At 42.7% G+C, this 18,288-nt stretch overlaps 1 protein-coding gene across 1 annotated transcript; it reads right to left on the bottom strand.

Annotated features, from left to right (window-relative positions):
• Positions 1-10,303: 10,303 nt before the first annotated feature.
• On the bottom strand, positions 10,304-16,406 carry LOC143163663 (alpha-1-antitrypsin-like). Its single transcript, XM_076345365.1, has 5 exons — positions 16,365-16,406; positions 14,016-14,687; positions 13,063-13,333; positions 12,357-12,504; positions 10,304-10,635 (listed from the first exon to the last, which is right to left on the bottom strand). The coding sequence occupies exons 2-5, from the start codon at positions 14,668-14,670 to the stop codon at positions 10,426-10,428; spliced, it is 1,284 nt and encodes a 427-aa protein (XP_076201480.1). The 5' UTR covers positions 14,671-14,687; positions 16,365-16,406; the 3' UTR covers positions 10,304-10,425.
• Between the last annotated feature and the right edge of the window lie 1,882 nt (positions 16,407-18,288).

Here is an 18,288-nt window from a genome sequence, read left to right on the forward strand (position 1 = left end):
AAGGTGTCCGAGGGGGTGAAACTCTCTCCTCCTTTTCCTGAGCTGCCCCTGCTGTGTCAGGTTGTCTTCCTGGGAAAGGTTACATGCTCTCAGAGGTAGCAAAGCATCTCTTTCCCTTAAATGTTTCCATCTCGGTTCTCTTTCAAAATTTTGCCTTTTTTTTTAATCTCTAGGTAATAATGGATTTGATTTTCAGCCTCTGAAGTTTTCTGGAAGTTTCTAAAAATAGTGTTAGCATCATGCAACCTCTGGGCATCATCCAGAAGCTTGTGGAGAAGTGATGCTTGGTCATCGACTGCTGTCACAGTCATTCAGTAGCTGGAGGAGGCACTGAAACCCCTCATGGATCTCTTGCTCCTCCAACATTTGTGTAGCTGAATTCATGTGCCATTTTAGTCCCCGGGAGAGCCTTGCAAAGACCATGGAGAGGCTCAAAGGGGAGAAGAAAATGACCTTGTCACCTGCCTCTGCTAGGGCCTGCTTTTAGAATGGAATGCAAAGTCAGTGTTGCTGGGGGCTACTTGGGATAAGCCAGGTTTTTGTGCCAGCTCCACTTCCATTTGGGGAACGTTGCTCTTTCTGTTTGCTGTGGTGGTCAGAGAGGGGCTGACATGGGGCTGCAGCATGGGGCCTGGTCAGCAGTATACCCTGAAAAAGGATTGTGTTCACTTTCTTCTGGGACCATTTGCTTCTCTGGATAATGTAACATCGGATATGAAAATCTGCCTGTGTATTTTCCAAATGATCAAGTCCTGCTGTTGCCCCATGTTGTCATCCTCAGCATGCTTTCATCACCACTTCTTTCTTATCTTCTTATTGGTCTGTTTACTCTATCCTCCCTCTTCCCCCCGTCCCTCCCCACCTCTCAGTCACCAGCACAGAAAGGGCCCTGAGCTTCCTTCTCCACGTTGGCAACAATCCTTTCATGTCGCTCAGATCACTCCTCTCCCACCCTACCAACAGCCAGAGGTAGGATGTCTGCTTTGGGTCCATTCATACGAAGCTGCAGATTTGCTTCTGAGTTTCCTGATTCTCTATGCAGGTTTTCTGCTATGAGACACCCTGGATCTATTTCTGCCTATGGGGGCCTCTGCTCTGACAGTCTCTATGTGCTGAAGTACAGGGAGCCATCATCTCTGTACTGAAAAAATAGATACCCTAGTTATCTACTAATGATGAGAACTAGTCCTTCCTAAAAATCCTGCAGCTTTCTGTAATTTGTGTTCAGTGATCCATGTTTGCCCCATTGCTGTTTCTTTAAAAGTTTCATTCAAAAATCATTTTCACAACAGTGAGAACCTCATCCGCCTTCTTAGCTGGCTAAAGAAGAGCTTCTTTGTACAGGGTAGATTGTCATTGCCATGGTCAGCTGCATCAGCTGTACATGAATGAATTAATCTATTGAATGAGTTGATCTGATGATTAATTAGATTAATTAATTAATAATGAGTTAATGGTGCAGATAGCTAATGTGAGTTTAATGTCCCTAGCTACTAAAATCTAATGGTATCTGCAGCACTTTCAGAAGGACCCCATCATATTAATCTGAACTTTACTGCTTTTTGCACTGTTTTTATACTGTTTGAACAGGCTTAAACAGTGAGGACACTGTTATACATTAAACAGAGCAAATAAAGTTATTACAGTAGCTGTAGAGCAAGCAGTGACAACATTGCTGTTCTGGACACAAATAAGTACGTGATGCATGCCAGGACAAGAGAGCAAAACCAGCACTTAGTGAGCATGCCTGCGTCCCAAAGGCTCCACTGTTTCTTGCCGTCTCCTAAGGTTCATGCCAGAAATGAATGGTGATGGGATTTTCACACAGCTTCTCTTGGACAGTGGCTGGAGCAAATACTCTCCTTCCCCTGCTTTTCTGATTCAAAGTCTTCAGAGGAAAGCCAACAGCAGTACAGCTCCAAATTCAGACATACCAAGTAAAGCTGTTTTCTTCATAAATCCTGGAAATCATGACAAGTTACAGTGCTAGTTGCATGTGACAGATGCAACATTTGTTCCTGAGACATCTTTTCTAAATTGCATCTCATGCTTGAAAAAATCAACCTCTTCCTTTGAAGCTAAGTGTCACTTTTATTCTCTTTCCTGTGTCTGGTTGCTAGAAAGAGAAAGTATTTCAGTCAAAGAATGGAAAATGATTTACCTCCCAAACAGTTACATTTCAAAATCTAGACAAATTTTAAGATGAATTAAAATCATAATTACAGTCAAAGTAGAAGCCAACTATATTTTATGTGGTTCTTTGAATAAACTTAATGACAGACACTAAGCTGATCACAAATATCAAATCATGCCTATTTTAGTTTCTTTCCTATCTGAGTGTTTGAACAACTTTTCCTAGTTTATGGCTTTATGATTAATTAAGCCTTTAGACCAAAGTTAGCAACATGGTGTCATGATGAGATGTCCTTTGGTTAAGGCTAAGTAGGAAGTCTTTAAGTGGTAAATTGGCAAATGAAGATGGTTAGTACCCTGGATATTGCTAGAGTTACTTAGTCTGACTGTGCCCTCTCTAAAACATCCCTAAGAATTTTGGTCCCTATATTACATAGGGCTCAGCATGATGAAGAGCTCAAGGAAGCAGCCCAGAGTTCATAGAAAGTAAAACTATGTGCAAAGTTTGGTAAAAACTCTTGGAGTCCAGTCCAGGAAGACCAGTTCAGAGGAGTAGACATGTTAACTGTTAGCCAGGATGGTACTTTGGTTAAGAACACAGGTCATTGTGAAGAACTTTATATCAGAAACTCAGTTGGAGGAACATAGAGTTATTAATTACAGTGAGCTCAGTATGCGGCTGGGAAATCTGGGTGTCCATGTGCATGAATGACTGTGAATTCAGCTGTATTAAAAATGTGACCTAAATCGTGCTTGGGTTAGTGTCTACCCTCGCACAGCCTTTGTGGTTTCCAAATCTGACCACCATGTTAATATGCTCGCTGGTTTGATACCTTCTGTGTGTCTGTGTTAACCCAGCTGGAGCCTGAGCTGGCGTTGCCACTTGGAGCCAGCAGCCAGGCTGTTGTGAAAATGAATAAATCAACAGAATGTGAGGGGCACACATTTATTTTCTCTGGGCTTCACAAGTACATATTTGCCCCACTCAGACCCATGGCTTTGACCCTTTGAAGATTTCACTGGCTTTTCTTTGTTATTACTGCATTGGTAATTGCTTCTCTTTTGTTTCCAAGCTCTTTGCAAATTCTCTTCACCTTTTCTATCATCTCCCGTTCAGTATGAAGAGGTCAAGTCCCATTTCTGATTCACCTTTTATGATAATTTCCATTTGTACTGCCAAACAAATACTTTATTTTTCACTCCCTATCCACTGATCCACAAACCTATTTAAGATAATCTCTCTAATCACTCCTTAAAAGTCTCCCTTGAACACAGAACCCCCAGACACTATTATTTCACCAATAGACTACTCCTTAGAGTGTTGAAGGAGCTAAGTAGGGGGATTTCTAATTTTCCATACTGGAGCAGGAGTATGCAGGCTCTGATCCAGTATGAAGAGAGGGAAATGGTCTTATTTTAGTTGGGGTGTGATGCCTCCTTCAACATGACTGCTCTGGGGAAAATGCTAAAGGAATGATTCTCCCTGCCCCTTCCCACCAGCTGTGCAAGACGCTGACGTTATCATCTGTGAGGGAATTGCAAACCTTGACATTGCAGCCCATGGGGAGGAATATTCTGGGATGAAAAAGCCTCCATCCTATATATGCCATCCAGTTCTGAGTAAAACTAGGGAAGGAGCACTTCTCCCTTGCAGAGTAGTCCTTCAGAGGCAAAAGGGCTCAGAAAGTAGACCTTTAGAGGCAAAAGGGCTTTTTCCAAGGAGAGTGAGCTGCCCCCTTAGTATTGTACAAAAAGCAAGAGACCAGACTACACTTGGATTGTCAAGGCATAGGTTTCTGGCCTGTTCTGGCCTCAAGTGTATGTAAACATAGCAACTGATAAAAATTTGTACTCCAATGATTTTTTTTTTCTGTGTTTATATAGCATTTCATTCTAATGGACCTTCTATGCCTCCTTCATTTTGCTTTCTGTAAAATAAACAACAAGAGATTTACTATGTCTATGAGATTTCACCACCCAGGCAGGCAGCCACTCAGTGCTCATGAGGCTCACTATAATTTTTACTCAGTTTGATCTTCATTTGGGCTTTAACTGATATTTTGCCATCAGGAAAAACCAAACATGATCCTGGGTCATTTTAGAATGAAATTCATTGTTCATGAGGCTTTTGAGAAATAGTGGAAAATGAAGCTAAAACAAGCAAAAAAGAAATCATTAGGAAATATCCACTGAATCTCTGTTTAGATAGTTATTTAATTTTTTTGGCCACAGAAATCTTATTTCTGCAATGACATATCTACCCTGTAACCAGATGGCCGGATTCACCAAGCAGTACCCATAATTACTGGTGCTCTGAAAGTTTTATTAACTAGTAATATTCCTGGTGAAAGGCAAACATGAAATGAATGGAAACTGATTTTCTTTAAATCTGCAGTCTTAGGAAAGCTAGTTTTCTAAATTGTTTTTCTAAGTTTTTTCTGTTGTTACGCTGAGGCCCTTGCATGTGTTTCAGATCAGTTCCAGATCAAACTGCTTCATTTTTAGAAATGTATAGAAATGAATAAACCCTCTATTTCCTTGGTGCAACTGAGAATTCTTCCCGTGAACCCTTACAAAATGTGGTTCAATGGCTGAGTCAGAGAACTGGCTCATGTTTAGTTTATATCTAGTTTACTTTCCTTCTGTAATAGCACAGCGAATGCAAGAGATAGGGACCTAGATGGGAAAGTGACAGGCATTCAAAGTTTTTATTTAAGATACCTTTTTTTTAGTTTAGAATTGTTGATGTCATCCAACTAATTTAAAAGTTACGAGAGGACTTTCACACAACTCACCCCCCGCCTACAACCCTTCTGGACTACCAAACATCCTTACACCAAGCAGCCTGCAAGACAGGAAATTAAATTGTTCAAAACTGATCCTGCCAGGGAGAACGAATCCTGATGCTGCTTTCTCCCTTTCCCATCCATGTGCACATGTGGGCCTCAGCAGGGCTGTAGATGGGGGAGCAGGGACATTCGGGGAACCAGCATCTCAAGCTTGGTCTCATGCCATCTGCTATTTTGGGGAGGGACCTGTTTCTTCCATGTAAACTGCTTCATCAGGGTCAACTTGACCACTTTCTGAACAGTCACAACACTTCAGCTATTGATTTTTTTAGGTCTTAAGGTGAATGTCCAGGGTTGCAGACTGTCTGTCACAGAGCAGAATAGATAGTGCTCAGTTTTGGGCAATTTGTTCTTGAATGAGAGTTGAACAAAGAATGGTGCAAAGGCACTGTGCGTCCAGTGAATGTCACAGACCCTACAGAGGTTTGGAAAGAATGGCTGTATTCCTAAATTAGACAGCAGTTGTGGATTTCTGTTTCCTTTTTCAGTGCCATATTTAAATGCTAAAATCAATCCCACCTGCAGTACAGACAGTCGATACGTATCTAGAGCTCCCATTGACTTCCACACAGCATGTAGGCATGCAAAATTTTGATGTAAATGTGATGTACTTGCCTAAAGACTCACAGATTTACAAATGAGGACTAATAAGTTTCATGGAAAGCATTAACAGAGCTAGCAATAGTTACAGTTTTAAAAGACTAAAAACCTGATGGTGCCCCTTTGTTACAAGCTGCCCCAGCATTGCCTGTACTGCCACAACTTTAAAGAAATATAGCTGGCAAGAAAATCTACTTGACTGCATATAATAGCTATTGGCTAAGCCAGCAGTTTTCCCAAGGGCTCATGAGAAATTCTTTGCTTGAATTCTCAGCCACCAAAGAGCTCCAGGTGTTGATAGAAATAACTCATGCCAAGTGGGCTCCCAGTGCCTGGTTCTCCAAGCAAGGAAGGTGGGTGCATTGGCCTTCTCCACGATCTTATGGAATTCCTTTAACCCACGTGGACCTGAGATGCCCAGATGCATTCCCTTCCTTGCAAGGCAGTTGTAAAGGTGATAACTTAGTAAACTGAGAGGTACTGTAACTCTGCAGAAAAGGGGGAGTTGAAAAGACCTAGAACAGAAAAAGTCTCAAATGTAATAAGCCGTTGTAGTACATTTTTAATAAACAATTTTATGTTAGCCAAGGGCAAATCATGGGGGTTTTTTCTGACCCTTTCTGACTTGATGGCTATTTATGGTTATTATTTCAATATGTGCATTTCAGAGAAATCAAGAGAGGTCACAGTAACTTTGAAGTGCAATATGTTACTTTTCAAATATGCCAGTTTGCTGCCTACAACATTCCCTATTGCTGCTCATAAACCTTAATTTTGCTGGATGCCAGGTCAGACTGTTTGGAAATATAAAACATGACCACTGCTCAGATAATCTCTATCCCCACTTACAGCTGACTGTTGGCAGTGCCAGGTTAGGCTCCCTGTGACTCCAGCAACAGCATTGCTGTCTCTGAGCACTTCAGTAATGCCTGTTTTCTCAGACAGGGCCTTGACACCAAAAGTGTGTCAGAGATAGGTGACTAATGAAGGCACAGAGAGACCTGTCTGTTAAAATATATACAAAATGGAGGTAAAACATTGTAAAGCTAATGCAGTCTAGTTTTATCCCTCATTGTGCTTACAGGTCCTTTGCATGCCCAATACTCCTGTATGGTAAGGGGATATGCTACTGTTTCGGTTGACAAGGGAAATCATCAAGGATCAAAATCCATATCCTTGTTTTTCAGCTAATTACCTGCAAGTACTGTGCTGGTGGAGAACGAGGCGAGGCTAGTTATCCCCTGATAACACAGGGGCACAGCACATTGGCAGTCCATTCCATGTGCTGGCTCCAAGTTTTCTCTCCCTTGGGTCAGTATGCTTTAAGCGTGAGGAGCATCAGGACGTTGAAGTGTGGCCAAGGGTTCCTTGTCCTCTTCAGAGAGATTTTACTCTCCCACCCCTCTTCTTTCCATGTTGCTCCCAAAAGGTGAAGGCTCTGCAGTTTGCTAGTGTTATCTTAGCCTGGGGTGATATGTAGATTGGTAGAATTTCAGTTTCAGCCAGAGCTGATTCAGGGCATCTACAGCTGGGCTACTGCGTTGCCTTTGGTTTTATGGCAGGCTTTCTGAACATCTGTAAAGTTTTCACTTTTTCTGTTAAATCGTCATGTTCTTGCTATACTCCCTCTAGTTCTACCATGGAGCTAAAATTCCTGAGCAAATCAGTTCAACACTCCTGCTCTCTTCCAACTCCTTAAGCCCCTTTCCAAAACCCATATAAATCTTCAACAAAGTCTTTGAACTTAACTGCTTATTTGAGAAATCCCTGGCCTGCCTTTTAAAACTTTTTTGAGCGGTTGTTCTTATTTGCAGTTGTAGGGAAGTTACAAAAGCATTGCTGGGAACTATCCTCTCAGCTGAAATATTTTTTCCACCCTCAAATAACTGCTTTTACCCCATAGTGCACCAAGTGGACTTGCACTATTTTCCATAAGAAAATCTCACAGCTCTGATAAGAAGAGAATCAAGAATTTTTACAAAGGTTTTTATGTCAGATATTTAGTATTTACAACTAAACAAAAATACTGAGATTGTTCCTTGTTTTCGTTTTCCAGAAGTGGGCAGAGGAGGAGGGAAGAAATGAGGTAGTACGAACAGTTTCCTATTTACTCTTATTCTTGCCTTCCCTCTAACGTGTCCCAAATAGTGCACAGTTAACTACTCACCTAAACCTCACTACTCCCAAAGCAGGGGAGCAATGACTGTGCAGCTGTATTAGTAGCTGTGGATAAAGAGACTTGTAGTTTGGCAGCCCTGTGCAGAACTGAAATCCTTGGCTTGGCTCCAGCAGCAGAGGTTTGCCCCTTCAAGCACTGCTGAAACAATTGATTTCATTTTCCTGAGAGAGAAAATGAGTTAGACAGGTATAGCTGACTAAGATTTTCCACAGAGCATTTTTCAAGTGTTGCTGGTTTTCTTTCTTTAAAATCTGGAGACAAAGGGATGATTATAGAGAAAATACTTTGCATTAAGCAAATCTTTAGGTCTGTGTGAATAGGTTACTAGAGGTTGGGTTTTTTTGCCCGTAGGTCTGTGAAAAGGTCTGTGCTTGCCCACATGAAAGGCCCTATTATCTCTCACTGCAACTACGCACACTCCGGTTTTCTCCCATCCGTATGACCTGTCAGGGCTTTCCCAAGCCAAGCCACAACGGCAGAAGCATTTAACATTTCTGACCCAGCCTAGCCAGAAGCCAAAACCCTCCAGCCCTCTCAGGTAAAGTTTTGGTTCCTGCCCCTCCTCAGGTGGAAAGCAGAGCTGAGACTGGAAACATTGGGAGGAGGTGTTGTTGCTTAGCTCGCGCTGCATTTGTGAAGTGTGTGGAGGCCTACCTGTTCTTGATGCTGAGATGACACTGCTTCACAGGATCCTAGTGGCAGCTCCTGACAGTTCATTAGTGCCATCAAAGTGTTCTACCCATCCATTAAACACCGCTACCCTTAGTGAACTTAATGTTATCTTTTAAACTCAGGATTGCATTTCTGTGTATCGGGTGTCCATGCCCAGGTGCTGGCAGCGGGGGGCTGCAGGGGGGCCTCTGCGAGGAGAGGCTGGGCTGCCCCATGCCAGACACAGCCGGTTCCAGCTGGTTCCAGCTGGTTCCAACAGACACACCACAGGACACAGCTAAGTCCCTCAGCCAAGATGGTGGCCCTCTGGGAAAGCGTATTTAAGAAACGGTAAAAACTGCGCAGCAGCTGTGAGAGGGAGGAGTAAAGAAATGTGAGAGAAGCTGCCCTGCAGCCCCGCAGGTCAGTGAAGAAGGCGGGGAGGAGGTGCTCCAGGCACAGGAGTAGAAATTCCCCTGCAGCTCCTGGAGAAGACCATGGTGATGCAGGTTGTCCCCCTGCAGCCCATGCAGGACCGTGGTGGAGCAGATATCCACACTGCAGCGTGTGGAGGATCCCACACTGGAGCAAATGCATGTGCCCTGAAGGAAACTGCAGCCTGTGGAGAGCCCATGTTGGAGCAGGCTCCTGGCGAAATCTGTGACCCATGGGGGACCCACACTGGGGCAGTCTGTTCCTGATACACTGTACCCCATAGGAAAGACCCATGCTGGAGCAGTTTGTGAAGGACTGTCTTCTGTGGGAGGGACACCACGCTGGGGCAGGGGAAGAGCATGAGGAGGAAGGAGTGGCAGAGACAAAGCATTATGAACTGACCGCAATCCCCATTCCCCATTCCCCTGCGCTGCTCAGGGGGAGGAGGTAGAAGAGTTAGGAGCGAAATTGAGCCTGGGAAGATGGGAGGGGTGTGGGGAAGGTGTTTTTAATTATGTCTTTGTTTCTTGCTAGCCTACTGTATTTTTAATTGGCAATAAATTATATTAATCTGCCACAGCGCAGGTCTCCACATCGTGCTGCTGGTAACACCGGCTTCTGCCTACTGAATGCTCAGGAAGGTGTCCGAGTCATCTTGCTGCACCCCAAACATCAGCTCAATGGGAAGGGATCTCTTGGAGGCACTCATCAGTTTGAGCTTGCAGAAGCGGGTGGAGGGCAGTATGATTAGCTGGCATTTGGACAACAGAGGCATGACCTCCCAGGCTGCTGACACCAGTTGCTGGAACCAGAGGGTGGTTTTTGCCACATCCAGTTCTCCTAGGGAGCCCAGGCATTACTGTACATGCACAAGACCATTAAGGATGACTATTTGTGCAATGATGTGCAGCTTTAGCTGACATGGAAGCTAATTTTTTGCCCTGCCAGAAAAGTTGGGCCCCTTACTCCGGAGCAACTAATGAGGAATGGAGATGGGAGCAAGGGGTTGGGAGCTGGTAGGAGGCAGTTGTCAAGCTGGAAGGAAAAGGGTTATTCTTTACCCAGGAGCATCCATCATCTAGGACAAGAAAGGTTTCACAGGTCTATGTTTCTGTTTCCCTTCTTGGCCACTGAGCCCTGGAAGGACTTCAAAGATGAAGGAGACTTCTCTTGGGATTCACAGTGGAACGAGAGGGAGGGAAAGGATGGTTGCTCAGCTGAACGGCTTCTAAGCTGAGGACTTGACATGCAGGACATGGGAGATATAGGGAAATTCTCAGCCAGGAGTAGGAAGGTTTATCTGCATGCAAGGGACGTGACAGCAGTGATGAGTGAGTGAGGTAGGGAAATGTTTGTCTGTTGAAGGTCCCACGGCTGCCTATTTGGCCCGAGACATTTTATAAACATGGCCCACTCCTGCTTGTTCCCAACTGTCTGTTTGTAAGTGAAGAATAACTTAATGTAATATTTATTTATTTATTTGTTAATTAGGGATCAATTCTAGTCCCTTTTTGCAAAGAAGTCCCTGGGATGTGCACAAGCTCTCTTCTCTGCACTGGGGAGTACGAGTGCTCCGGTCTAGTCTTCCTCGGCAGCTGGGTTCACAATTTTCCCCATGAAGAGGATGCCGTAGGTGGTTTTGTCAACAATCATCATCAGGAAGGGTCTGTTGAATGTGATGTGAGGAGGAGGAGGAAACTGTGCAGACAATGGTACCACTTCTATCACAGTCACTGCAGCAGCTTCTGTGCCGTTCTCACTAACATCTACCATGGCCTTGTGAATTGCCTTCAAGGGAAGCAAAGATTAAAATCAAGGTACAGAAGAGTGAGAAGCAACTGGGGACAAACTTGCTGGCTTTAACACTGTGAGAAGGTAGGTTTTAAAAGAAAGCAGAGAATGAATGTAGAACTGGTGTGAGAAAGATACTCATGTCCAACCTTTCCAAGACAAGCAAAGTTTGCTCGGAGTTCAGGGAGAGCTTTCTTAAACACTTTGGCAGAGTCAAACTTGGCTGCTTGCAGAGACTGAGCAGCATAGAGAACATTTATTGTTCTGTTGTTTCTCAGAGTAAGATTTTGTCCTTAATATTTAACACAGAAGAAGAAGGTTTTCATTTTGCATCAATTTCTGTGTATGCAAAAGAATTCTTTCTGCAAAGACACAACAGTGACAAACTTTATAGGGTGTCTTTCTGTAACACAACCCACTGATAAAACTTGATTTTACAGGGCTTTCTATAGTAGGTAGAGCAAATTCATATTTCTAAATTCACGTGATCTTATTTCATTGTCTTTGGTCAACCCTCCACATTTTTTCTTCATTGTCCATAACACATCTGAAAATTCCTCTCATGAGGTCCTGCTACCCTTCCTCTATTCACTTGTCCTATATCTGTAATCCAGGTGTTTACACATGTAATAATTTAGTGTGAGGAATCACAAAATCATTAAATAATATAGGTTGGAAGGACCTCTAGAGGTCATCCAATGCAACCAACCACCCTACGCTGAGTCAACTCTGACACTAGATAAGGTTGCTCAGGGTCTTATTCAGTCAGGATTTGAGTATTTCCAAGGATGGAAATTTCATAGCCTCTCTAAGTAACCCTTCTGAGTTTTTGATCACCCTCATGTTGAATTTTTTTTCATAATATCTGATGAGAATTTCCCATTTTCTATCTTGTGTGCATTGTGTCTTGTCCTGTCACTGTGCACCTGCAAGAAGAGCCTGGGTCCATCTTCTCTTCACCCTCCTAATAGGTATCTGTAGACAGCACTAAGAACCTCCCTTCACCTTCCCTTCTCCTGGCTGAACAACTCCAGGTCTCCCAGCCTCTCATACATCCTGTGTTCCAGCCACACAGCCATCCTGCTCACCCTCCACTGGACTCGCTCTGCTCCAGTATGTCCACATCTCCCTTGCACTGGGCAGCCCCAAACTGGATGCAGTACTCCAGAGGTGGTCTCACAAGTGCAGAATAGAAGGGAAGGATCATTTCCCTCATGACACAAGGCATATATTCCCTGGCACACTAGGGAAATCACTTTACTTGTCTGTGTGCCAGTTTCTTGTTTGTGAAATGGGGCTATCCCAGTCCCACAAGTCTGTTGTCCATATAAATTCTGAGGTGCTCAGATAATGCAGTAATGAAAGGTGTATACATAGGATAAGAATGGCTGTTCCCAAACTTATGTCATAACCATGACTCGTCATGCATTAATTATTTTACACCAGCTTTTTGTGAAATTATTCCTGTTATGCTTTCCAGATCTGTTTTCTTCTTTAGAGACTTTCAAGTGAATTTGCAGGATTGCTATGCTGTAAACAATTTAATATTAAACTGTAGGAACAACAGCCATTTAATCCCTAACCTTCTCCTTCCTTTACTACCATCAGTGAGCCATGACTACACTTCAGAAGTGGGATCAGCCTATTTGCGAAGATAAAACCCACATGTAAGTGAGGCAGACAAATCTCTCGATTACCATCTCTGTTTGCACACTTACTTTGGAAACCTTCAGAAGAGTTTTTTCTGCCACTCCAGAGAGATCAGCCTGGTCACTGAACACCTCTGTCACACCCATTTTCTGAAACAGGCTCTTAACATCATAGGAGCCAGAGATGGAGAATTTTGGAAGGTCCAGGTAGATTTTTCTTTTCGAAAATAAACAAAAAATGTGAGTTTATTATTGCAAGATCCTTCAATGCAATAGCTGTTGCAGGTATACACCCATCCCAAATACCCATGGAGCTAAGGCTTGACTTTCTAAGACAGTGATAAATCCCATGTTAGAGAAGCAGAAATTGAGGTACCTGTCCCACCAGCCACAGTCTGATCAGTGGTGCAGGGACACAGTGCTGGTTTATGAAAGTGACTGGCTGGAAAGTATCATCCAGACTGGAGAAAAAGAAATTGTATTTTCTTTTGAACTGGATTCTTCCTACTCAAGGCAGGCTCCTGAGGGCAATGTACCCATGTGCAGGATCCTCACAGCTGGTAGCACTCCCACTGCTGTGACTGGTGGAGCTGAGGATAGGGTTCCCCTTAGGTACGAAATTGCCCGATACCTTGTCTGATTTAAAGAAACTATGCAATGCTTGTTCCTCAGAGCTGTGCTTAGCAACTCATTATGGCATCCTAAACTTTACTTTGCCTGGATGAGTAGTTATGGCCTTTTTGATATTTAAACAAAGCATCAGTTAAAAGGTTACCTTTTTTCAAGTGATTCCATCCAGTTAGACACTGTTTCTTTTAGCAGAGCATCCTCCACCTGCTTCATTGTCCCTTCATCAGGCAGAACAAACAACGCGGCAGCATTTCCTTTGTATGGGATTTCTACTACCCAGCAAGACAAATTCTCATCTCTATGGATATCAAAAGCGCTGTTTTGATGCATCATTTTGACCTTAACAGAATTCTTGGCATCCAACAAGAAGTCATTGTCTCTGGTGACCAAATTGTTGAAAGGTTTTTCCCAGTAGCCTTTTGACAAAACAATGAGTATAGAATTGAATAAACTGAAAAAGAGACTAATAAAGGCATATCACATTAGCTGATGTTTAAAATACTGTATTTGAACTGTAAAGAAAACAACAACAAGCCTATCTCAGTTTAAGGATGCTTGTTCCCTGGCCATGAAAAGAAGCTTTATGTCATTTCAATGGTTCTAATAAAAATCACACAAGAAAAATATAGGCTGAGGGTTGCCATGGAAAAGACCTGAGCCTTTGCCTGCTAAGGCAATGGTAAAACTTCCACAGACTCCCACTATACAGGTTTCAGGCTTATTCCTTTCATACAAGTGTCAGTTGTGTTTGACCATGTCCTGCACAGCCAAACACCTGTGCCTTTCAATAAACGATCATAAGTTCCCAAGCTAATCCCTTCTGAATATTTTCAGCTTTGAACCTGGCTTAAAACTGATATGACATTGATCAGTACTTCTACAGGTTCTTTTTTTCTTTCTTTCTTTTTTTTACTCGTATAGAAAATAATTCTTCTTACCTGGCTTTTAAATATTTCCTTATTTCATTTAAAAGTAGAAAGACATATTTTAAATTAGATGATAGAATAGGTTCACAGTGTGAAAAAAGTTACATTTCTTAGATCTGGATAGGACTTCCAGAGAGTATGTGTATAACTGCTACCCATGTTTGTCACCCACCTTTAAAGAAAATATAGTTAACCAGAACCATCACAGTGTCTGGATCAAGACTCTTGAGTAAACCAACAACTTTCCCATGGGTTTTTGTTTCTATGTAGTTATTGATTTCCTTTGTAGCCTCTGGAGAATTCTGGAAGTTACTAGAAATAGCTTCAGAATAATAAAAATTTGTGACATCATCCAAAAATTTTTGGAGCAGTTTCAGTCGATCATCTATGAACAGGGCATTGCCTATACTCAACTGGACTTCTCGATGAGGGTCGTTCAGCAGCTGGAGGACATACTGAAATCCCTCATGGATCTCCTGCTCCTCCATCTCTGTCAGGTTGAAGGCGAGGCCTTTGTGCAGCTGACTGAGCGTGTTTGATCTGGCCCCCAGGGAGAGCATTGCAAAGGCAGTGGAGATGCTCAAAGGAGAGAAGAAAATGTTCTTGTTGCCCGCCTCCTCTCTGACCTGCTTGTAAAACCTAAATGCGAAGTCAGCATTGCTGGGGGCTATCTTGACATGAGCCAAGTTTTCACCTTCAGCCTGGGAATGGTCTTCTGGGGAATAAGGTATTTTTTGCTCCTGCTGTTCATCATTGAGGTTGGACCTATGTTGACCCTGGACTTGAAGTCCAAGAAGCAACAAACACAAATACAATGCAGACTTCATTTTCCTTCTGAACAGTTCTGTTAAGAAAGAATAGAGCAACTTTTAGATCTAGAGAATTTTATCTTTCCTGCATAAAAATAGTTTTTGTATTCTAGATACTGATTTTCAGATGTCAGTCTTTAGGATTACTACTCTATTTAGAAATACTCTTCTACTTGGCCTCCTGGATAGGCTGTTTCTAGTCAGTTCTATCTGTTTCCGACCACTGAGCAAAGGAAGATACTAACGTGACATCGCCAGGAAAGAATCGATGTTGTGTAGGCTTTTGTGAGGTATTACTCCTGAAATAGTTCTTGCCTCTGACTAGCATGGCCTCATTGCACTCCTAAGTGCCTTTGGGTGCATGGCTGATTTCACCTATTGGCCCCCATGTATTTGGTAAGTACTTTGGCAGAGGGACCGACTTCTGCTGATATGTTTCTGTAGTACCCATGGTCTTGTTATGACTTGGGTTTTCAAGCACTGCAGTGATACAGAGATAATGTCAGTTATAGCTGTGAATAAAATCCACCTAAATGCTCACCCCTTAAACTTTATATCCTTCTGCCTCTTGTGTAGCAGCTCTGAACTCAAGAACTATATTATTTTAAAGCATTACCTTAAATGTTTCAGCAAATTGAGGATAAATTGAGAAAGTTTATTGACTCTCTCTATTGTGCATAAACTATCCATAAGGTTGCAAGGCCAAGACTCAAGAGTTTAGGAAAAGCTATACTGGAATTTGCCTTGCTGTGTATGCACAATTTGATGACCTTTCCTCTTCCTTTAACTGACATAAGCAAATTCTACATAATCCCACAGTCTCTCTTCTGCCCTTTTCAGGGGAAGAACCATGAAATACACTGGAGAAGAATGTTCTCCACAGGGTGCCTCACCTAAATTATCTCAAATGACAGAAATTCAAAATCATGAAGTAGGCAACGGCCTGCAGGAAAATAGAGACAATCTGAATGTTGTTCATAGCAGCTGCATACTTATTCTGGAGCATGGGATTCTGCCCCAGGGTCTGCCTCAGGCTGTGTGTCTAATGCCAGGTTTAGGTCTTACATCAAGCTTTTCGTGGGGACTTGTTAATTCTGGGTTCCCCGTTTTCTGGCTCCCCAGTATGAAACACTGGAGATATAAGCTGTGGAAGTGCTGAGTATAGCAGCTGTGCTTAGCTTGTCTAAAATGCTGGATAAAAACATCGACTCTGAAAAAAAAAGGCATTCTAAATGGAGGTAATTCATTTTTGTCTGGTAAGTACTCTTCATAATTCCCCAAAACTGCTTTTGAGAGAGACTAATTTCTCTTCCAGGCCACTTGGCTGCAAGTAGCCTGGTCTTTAAGCACATGAGGTACAGGGACGCTACTCTCATTAGCCGTGCATCAGCCTGGAGTAGTCAGGACATTGAGATTGCAAATAAATTTACTCCTCTGGGAGCAGAGACAAGGTTTTGTTCTTCACCTTGGTATTGACTGTTGAATACTCATTTTGGACCTCATCTCCCAGTCATCCTGCCACTATAGCTAGGAGCTGGATCACTGACCGAATCCTGCTTCCAACATTTAGAACATGCTTCCAGAAGCTAAAATAATTTCCAATTACTGTAAAAAATAAATTTATGTCAGAATTAAATATTGTGCAATAAATGGCAGAGATCACAGACAACATGAATTCAAAGACTTCTAAGAAAGTATAATATGGTACTTACAGTTCTGGACCTCTCTTTCACAGAGCTTCTTCCCTATTCTTCATTTTGTTGGGTACTATTAAATTAATGTCCACTGGTAAATATTAAACAGAGTAAATAAGATTTATTTGCAAAGCAAAGACTGAGTCAGCTTTTTTTTTCTGGACATCAAACATTATAAGTCTGTTTTCCAGTCATACAGGCAGAATGATGCCAGCATCTAGGGCTCTGAGGGGAGAGAAAGGGCAGGGACCTTGCTACTCTTGGGCTTGAACTAAACTGTGGGCAAAAGAGCTTTGCAAAGAAGTCTGGCATAACCGTGGTAAATGAGCTTTAGAAAACAGAATAGTAGAAGAACTGGAAACCTAAGATAGGGCCAAAGCAATGTCTGTTTATAAAAAGGATGTTGTGTCCCACTGAACTCTCTGCATGGGATATCCTGATGCAAGGATGCCATCTAATTGAGTACCCAAGGCAGCAGCAAGTTTGTTCAGGGATAGCTCAGTATCTCTCTATGTTGCCCTGCAGCGTACACTGCAGGTATGCCCTAACTGGCATTATTTGAAGGGCTCATAAAATTATTAGATAAAGGACAGTTGGGGGCACTGGTTAGCTTTTTGAGATGCCTTTGATGAGTATTTTAGAAACTACTAAAGTGAAAAGCAAAGTATTAGTATGGCTTGAAAAATAGCCGAAATAAGAAAACAAATGGAAGAATGAAATGGACAATCTTTACCATGGCAAAATGTTAGCTGGGGAGAAGAGAGTAGATCTTCTTAACCCCTTGCTACATACACATAGGATAGATATGATTTATATACATACTATATGTGACTTCCACTGGGATCCCTCTCAGAGGGAGCTGAGAGAAACAAGCACAATTTAGCTATTTAGAAGGTTATTTAAGGATGAGATGCATGGCACTCATCCTAATTAGCAATGACTAATGTCTATTTCCCATCAAATGTACATTATTTCACCCCAGGTAAATCTACAATTTATCTACACATAGGAATCTACCCACCATAGTTATTGCTATGTAACTACTATCTCTTACAAGATAGAGGCAGAGTTGGTCAGAACGTATTTCTGCAGAGAGGGGCTTTTTTCATGATATGTGCAAGTATCCAGAAAGTTTATTGCAGTATTATGTAAAATGACCAAGGTTCAGCACGAGCAAGTATGCCGTTGCTTAACTCTAGCAAAGACAAGCTATTTTTCTCAAGTCTAGGCCTGCCTACATAGACAGCATGAATCTTTCAGCCCAGCCCTAATGCTTGGCTAACCATCTGAAGGATGCTACTGTCTTCAGGGAGGAACTGCTGGGAACAGCAGAGCTCCTGCAGTGATTCTTCTATTTTCTCCCAGGACATGCAGCAGCACTCAGCGTGTCAGGGAGAGAGTGGAAAGTTGCTGCTGTCCCTGTTCACCACTCCCAGGCACCAGCTCCTCTGACCCTGGCCCAAGTCTCTTCCTAGGCGAAGTTAAGACCAGCAGTTACATCAGACCCACAAATGATCATTTTTGTCCACAAACTTCAAAGCAATCAGCTTCTCAGCAATTCCAGATAGATCAGCATGGTTAGTGAATGCATCAGTCACACTTAGTCCTTTGAAAATCCCCCTTAGGTCATAGGTGCCAGAAATAGAGACTCTTGGAAAACACGTGTCTCTCACGTTGAATGCAATGGAAAATGAGGGTGAATCACCACACATGGGTATCACTGGCATACCTGCCAGGTGGCAGCGTCTGCGAGAACCCAGGGAGGGGAAAGCAGTTTGCTACTTCTCTGCACATTCCTGTTGGTGCAAATGGCTGTGTCCCCAGAACAGATGTCGCTGTGAAATGTGAGGCTAAACTGGAAAGTTTGTGCAGAGTTTTGCAGGAAGGAGATCCATCCAGGGGAATTTCACAGAGAAGGGTACAGAGCTCCTGGATGCTTCTA

Source organism: Aptenodytes patagonicus, chromosome 7, assembly GCF_965638725.1.
Source record: "Aptenodytes patagonicus chromosome 7, bAptPat1.pri.cur, whole genome shotgun sequence".
NCBI lineage: Eukaryota > Metazoa > Chordata > Aves > Sphenisciformes > Spheniscidae > Aptenodytes > Aptenodytes patagonicus.

What these genes read in the sequence shown, in the direction of transcription:
- LOC143163663 (XM_076345365.1), bottom strand. Translation starts at nt 14,670, where the DNA reads ATGAAGTCTGCATTGTATTTGTGTTTGTTGCTTCTTGGACTTCAAGTC. An exon ending in TAACTATATTTTCTTTAAAG is followed by an intron (nt 13,334 to 14,015) that starts GTGGGTGACAAA and finishes TTTTGTCAAAAG; the next exon opens with GCTACTGGGAAAAACCTTTC. An exon ending in CTCTTCTGAAGGTTTCCAAA is followed by an intron (nt 10,636 to 12,356) that starts GTAAGTGTGCAA and finishes CTTCCCTTGAAG; the next exon opens with GCAATTCACAAGGCCATGGT.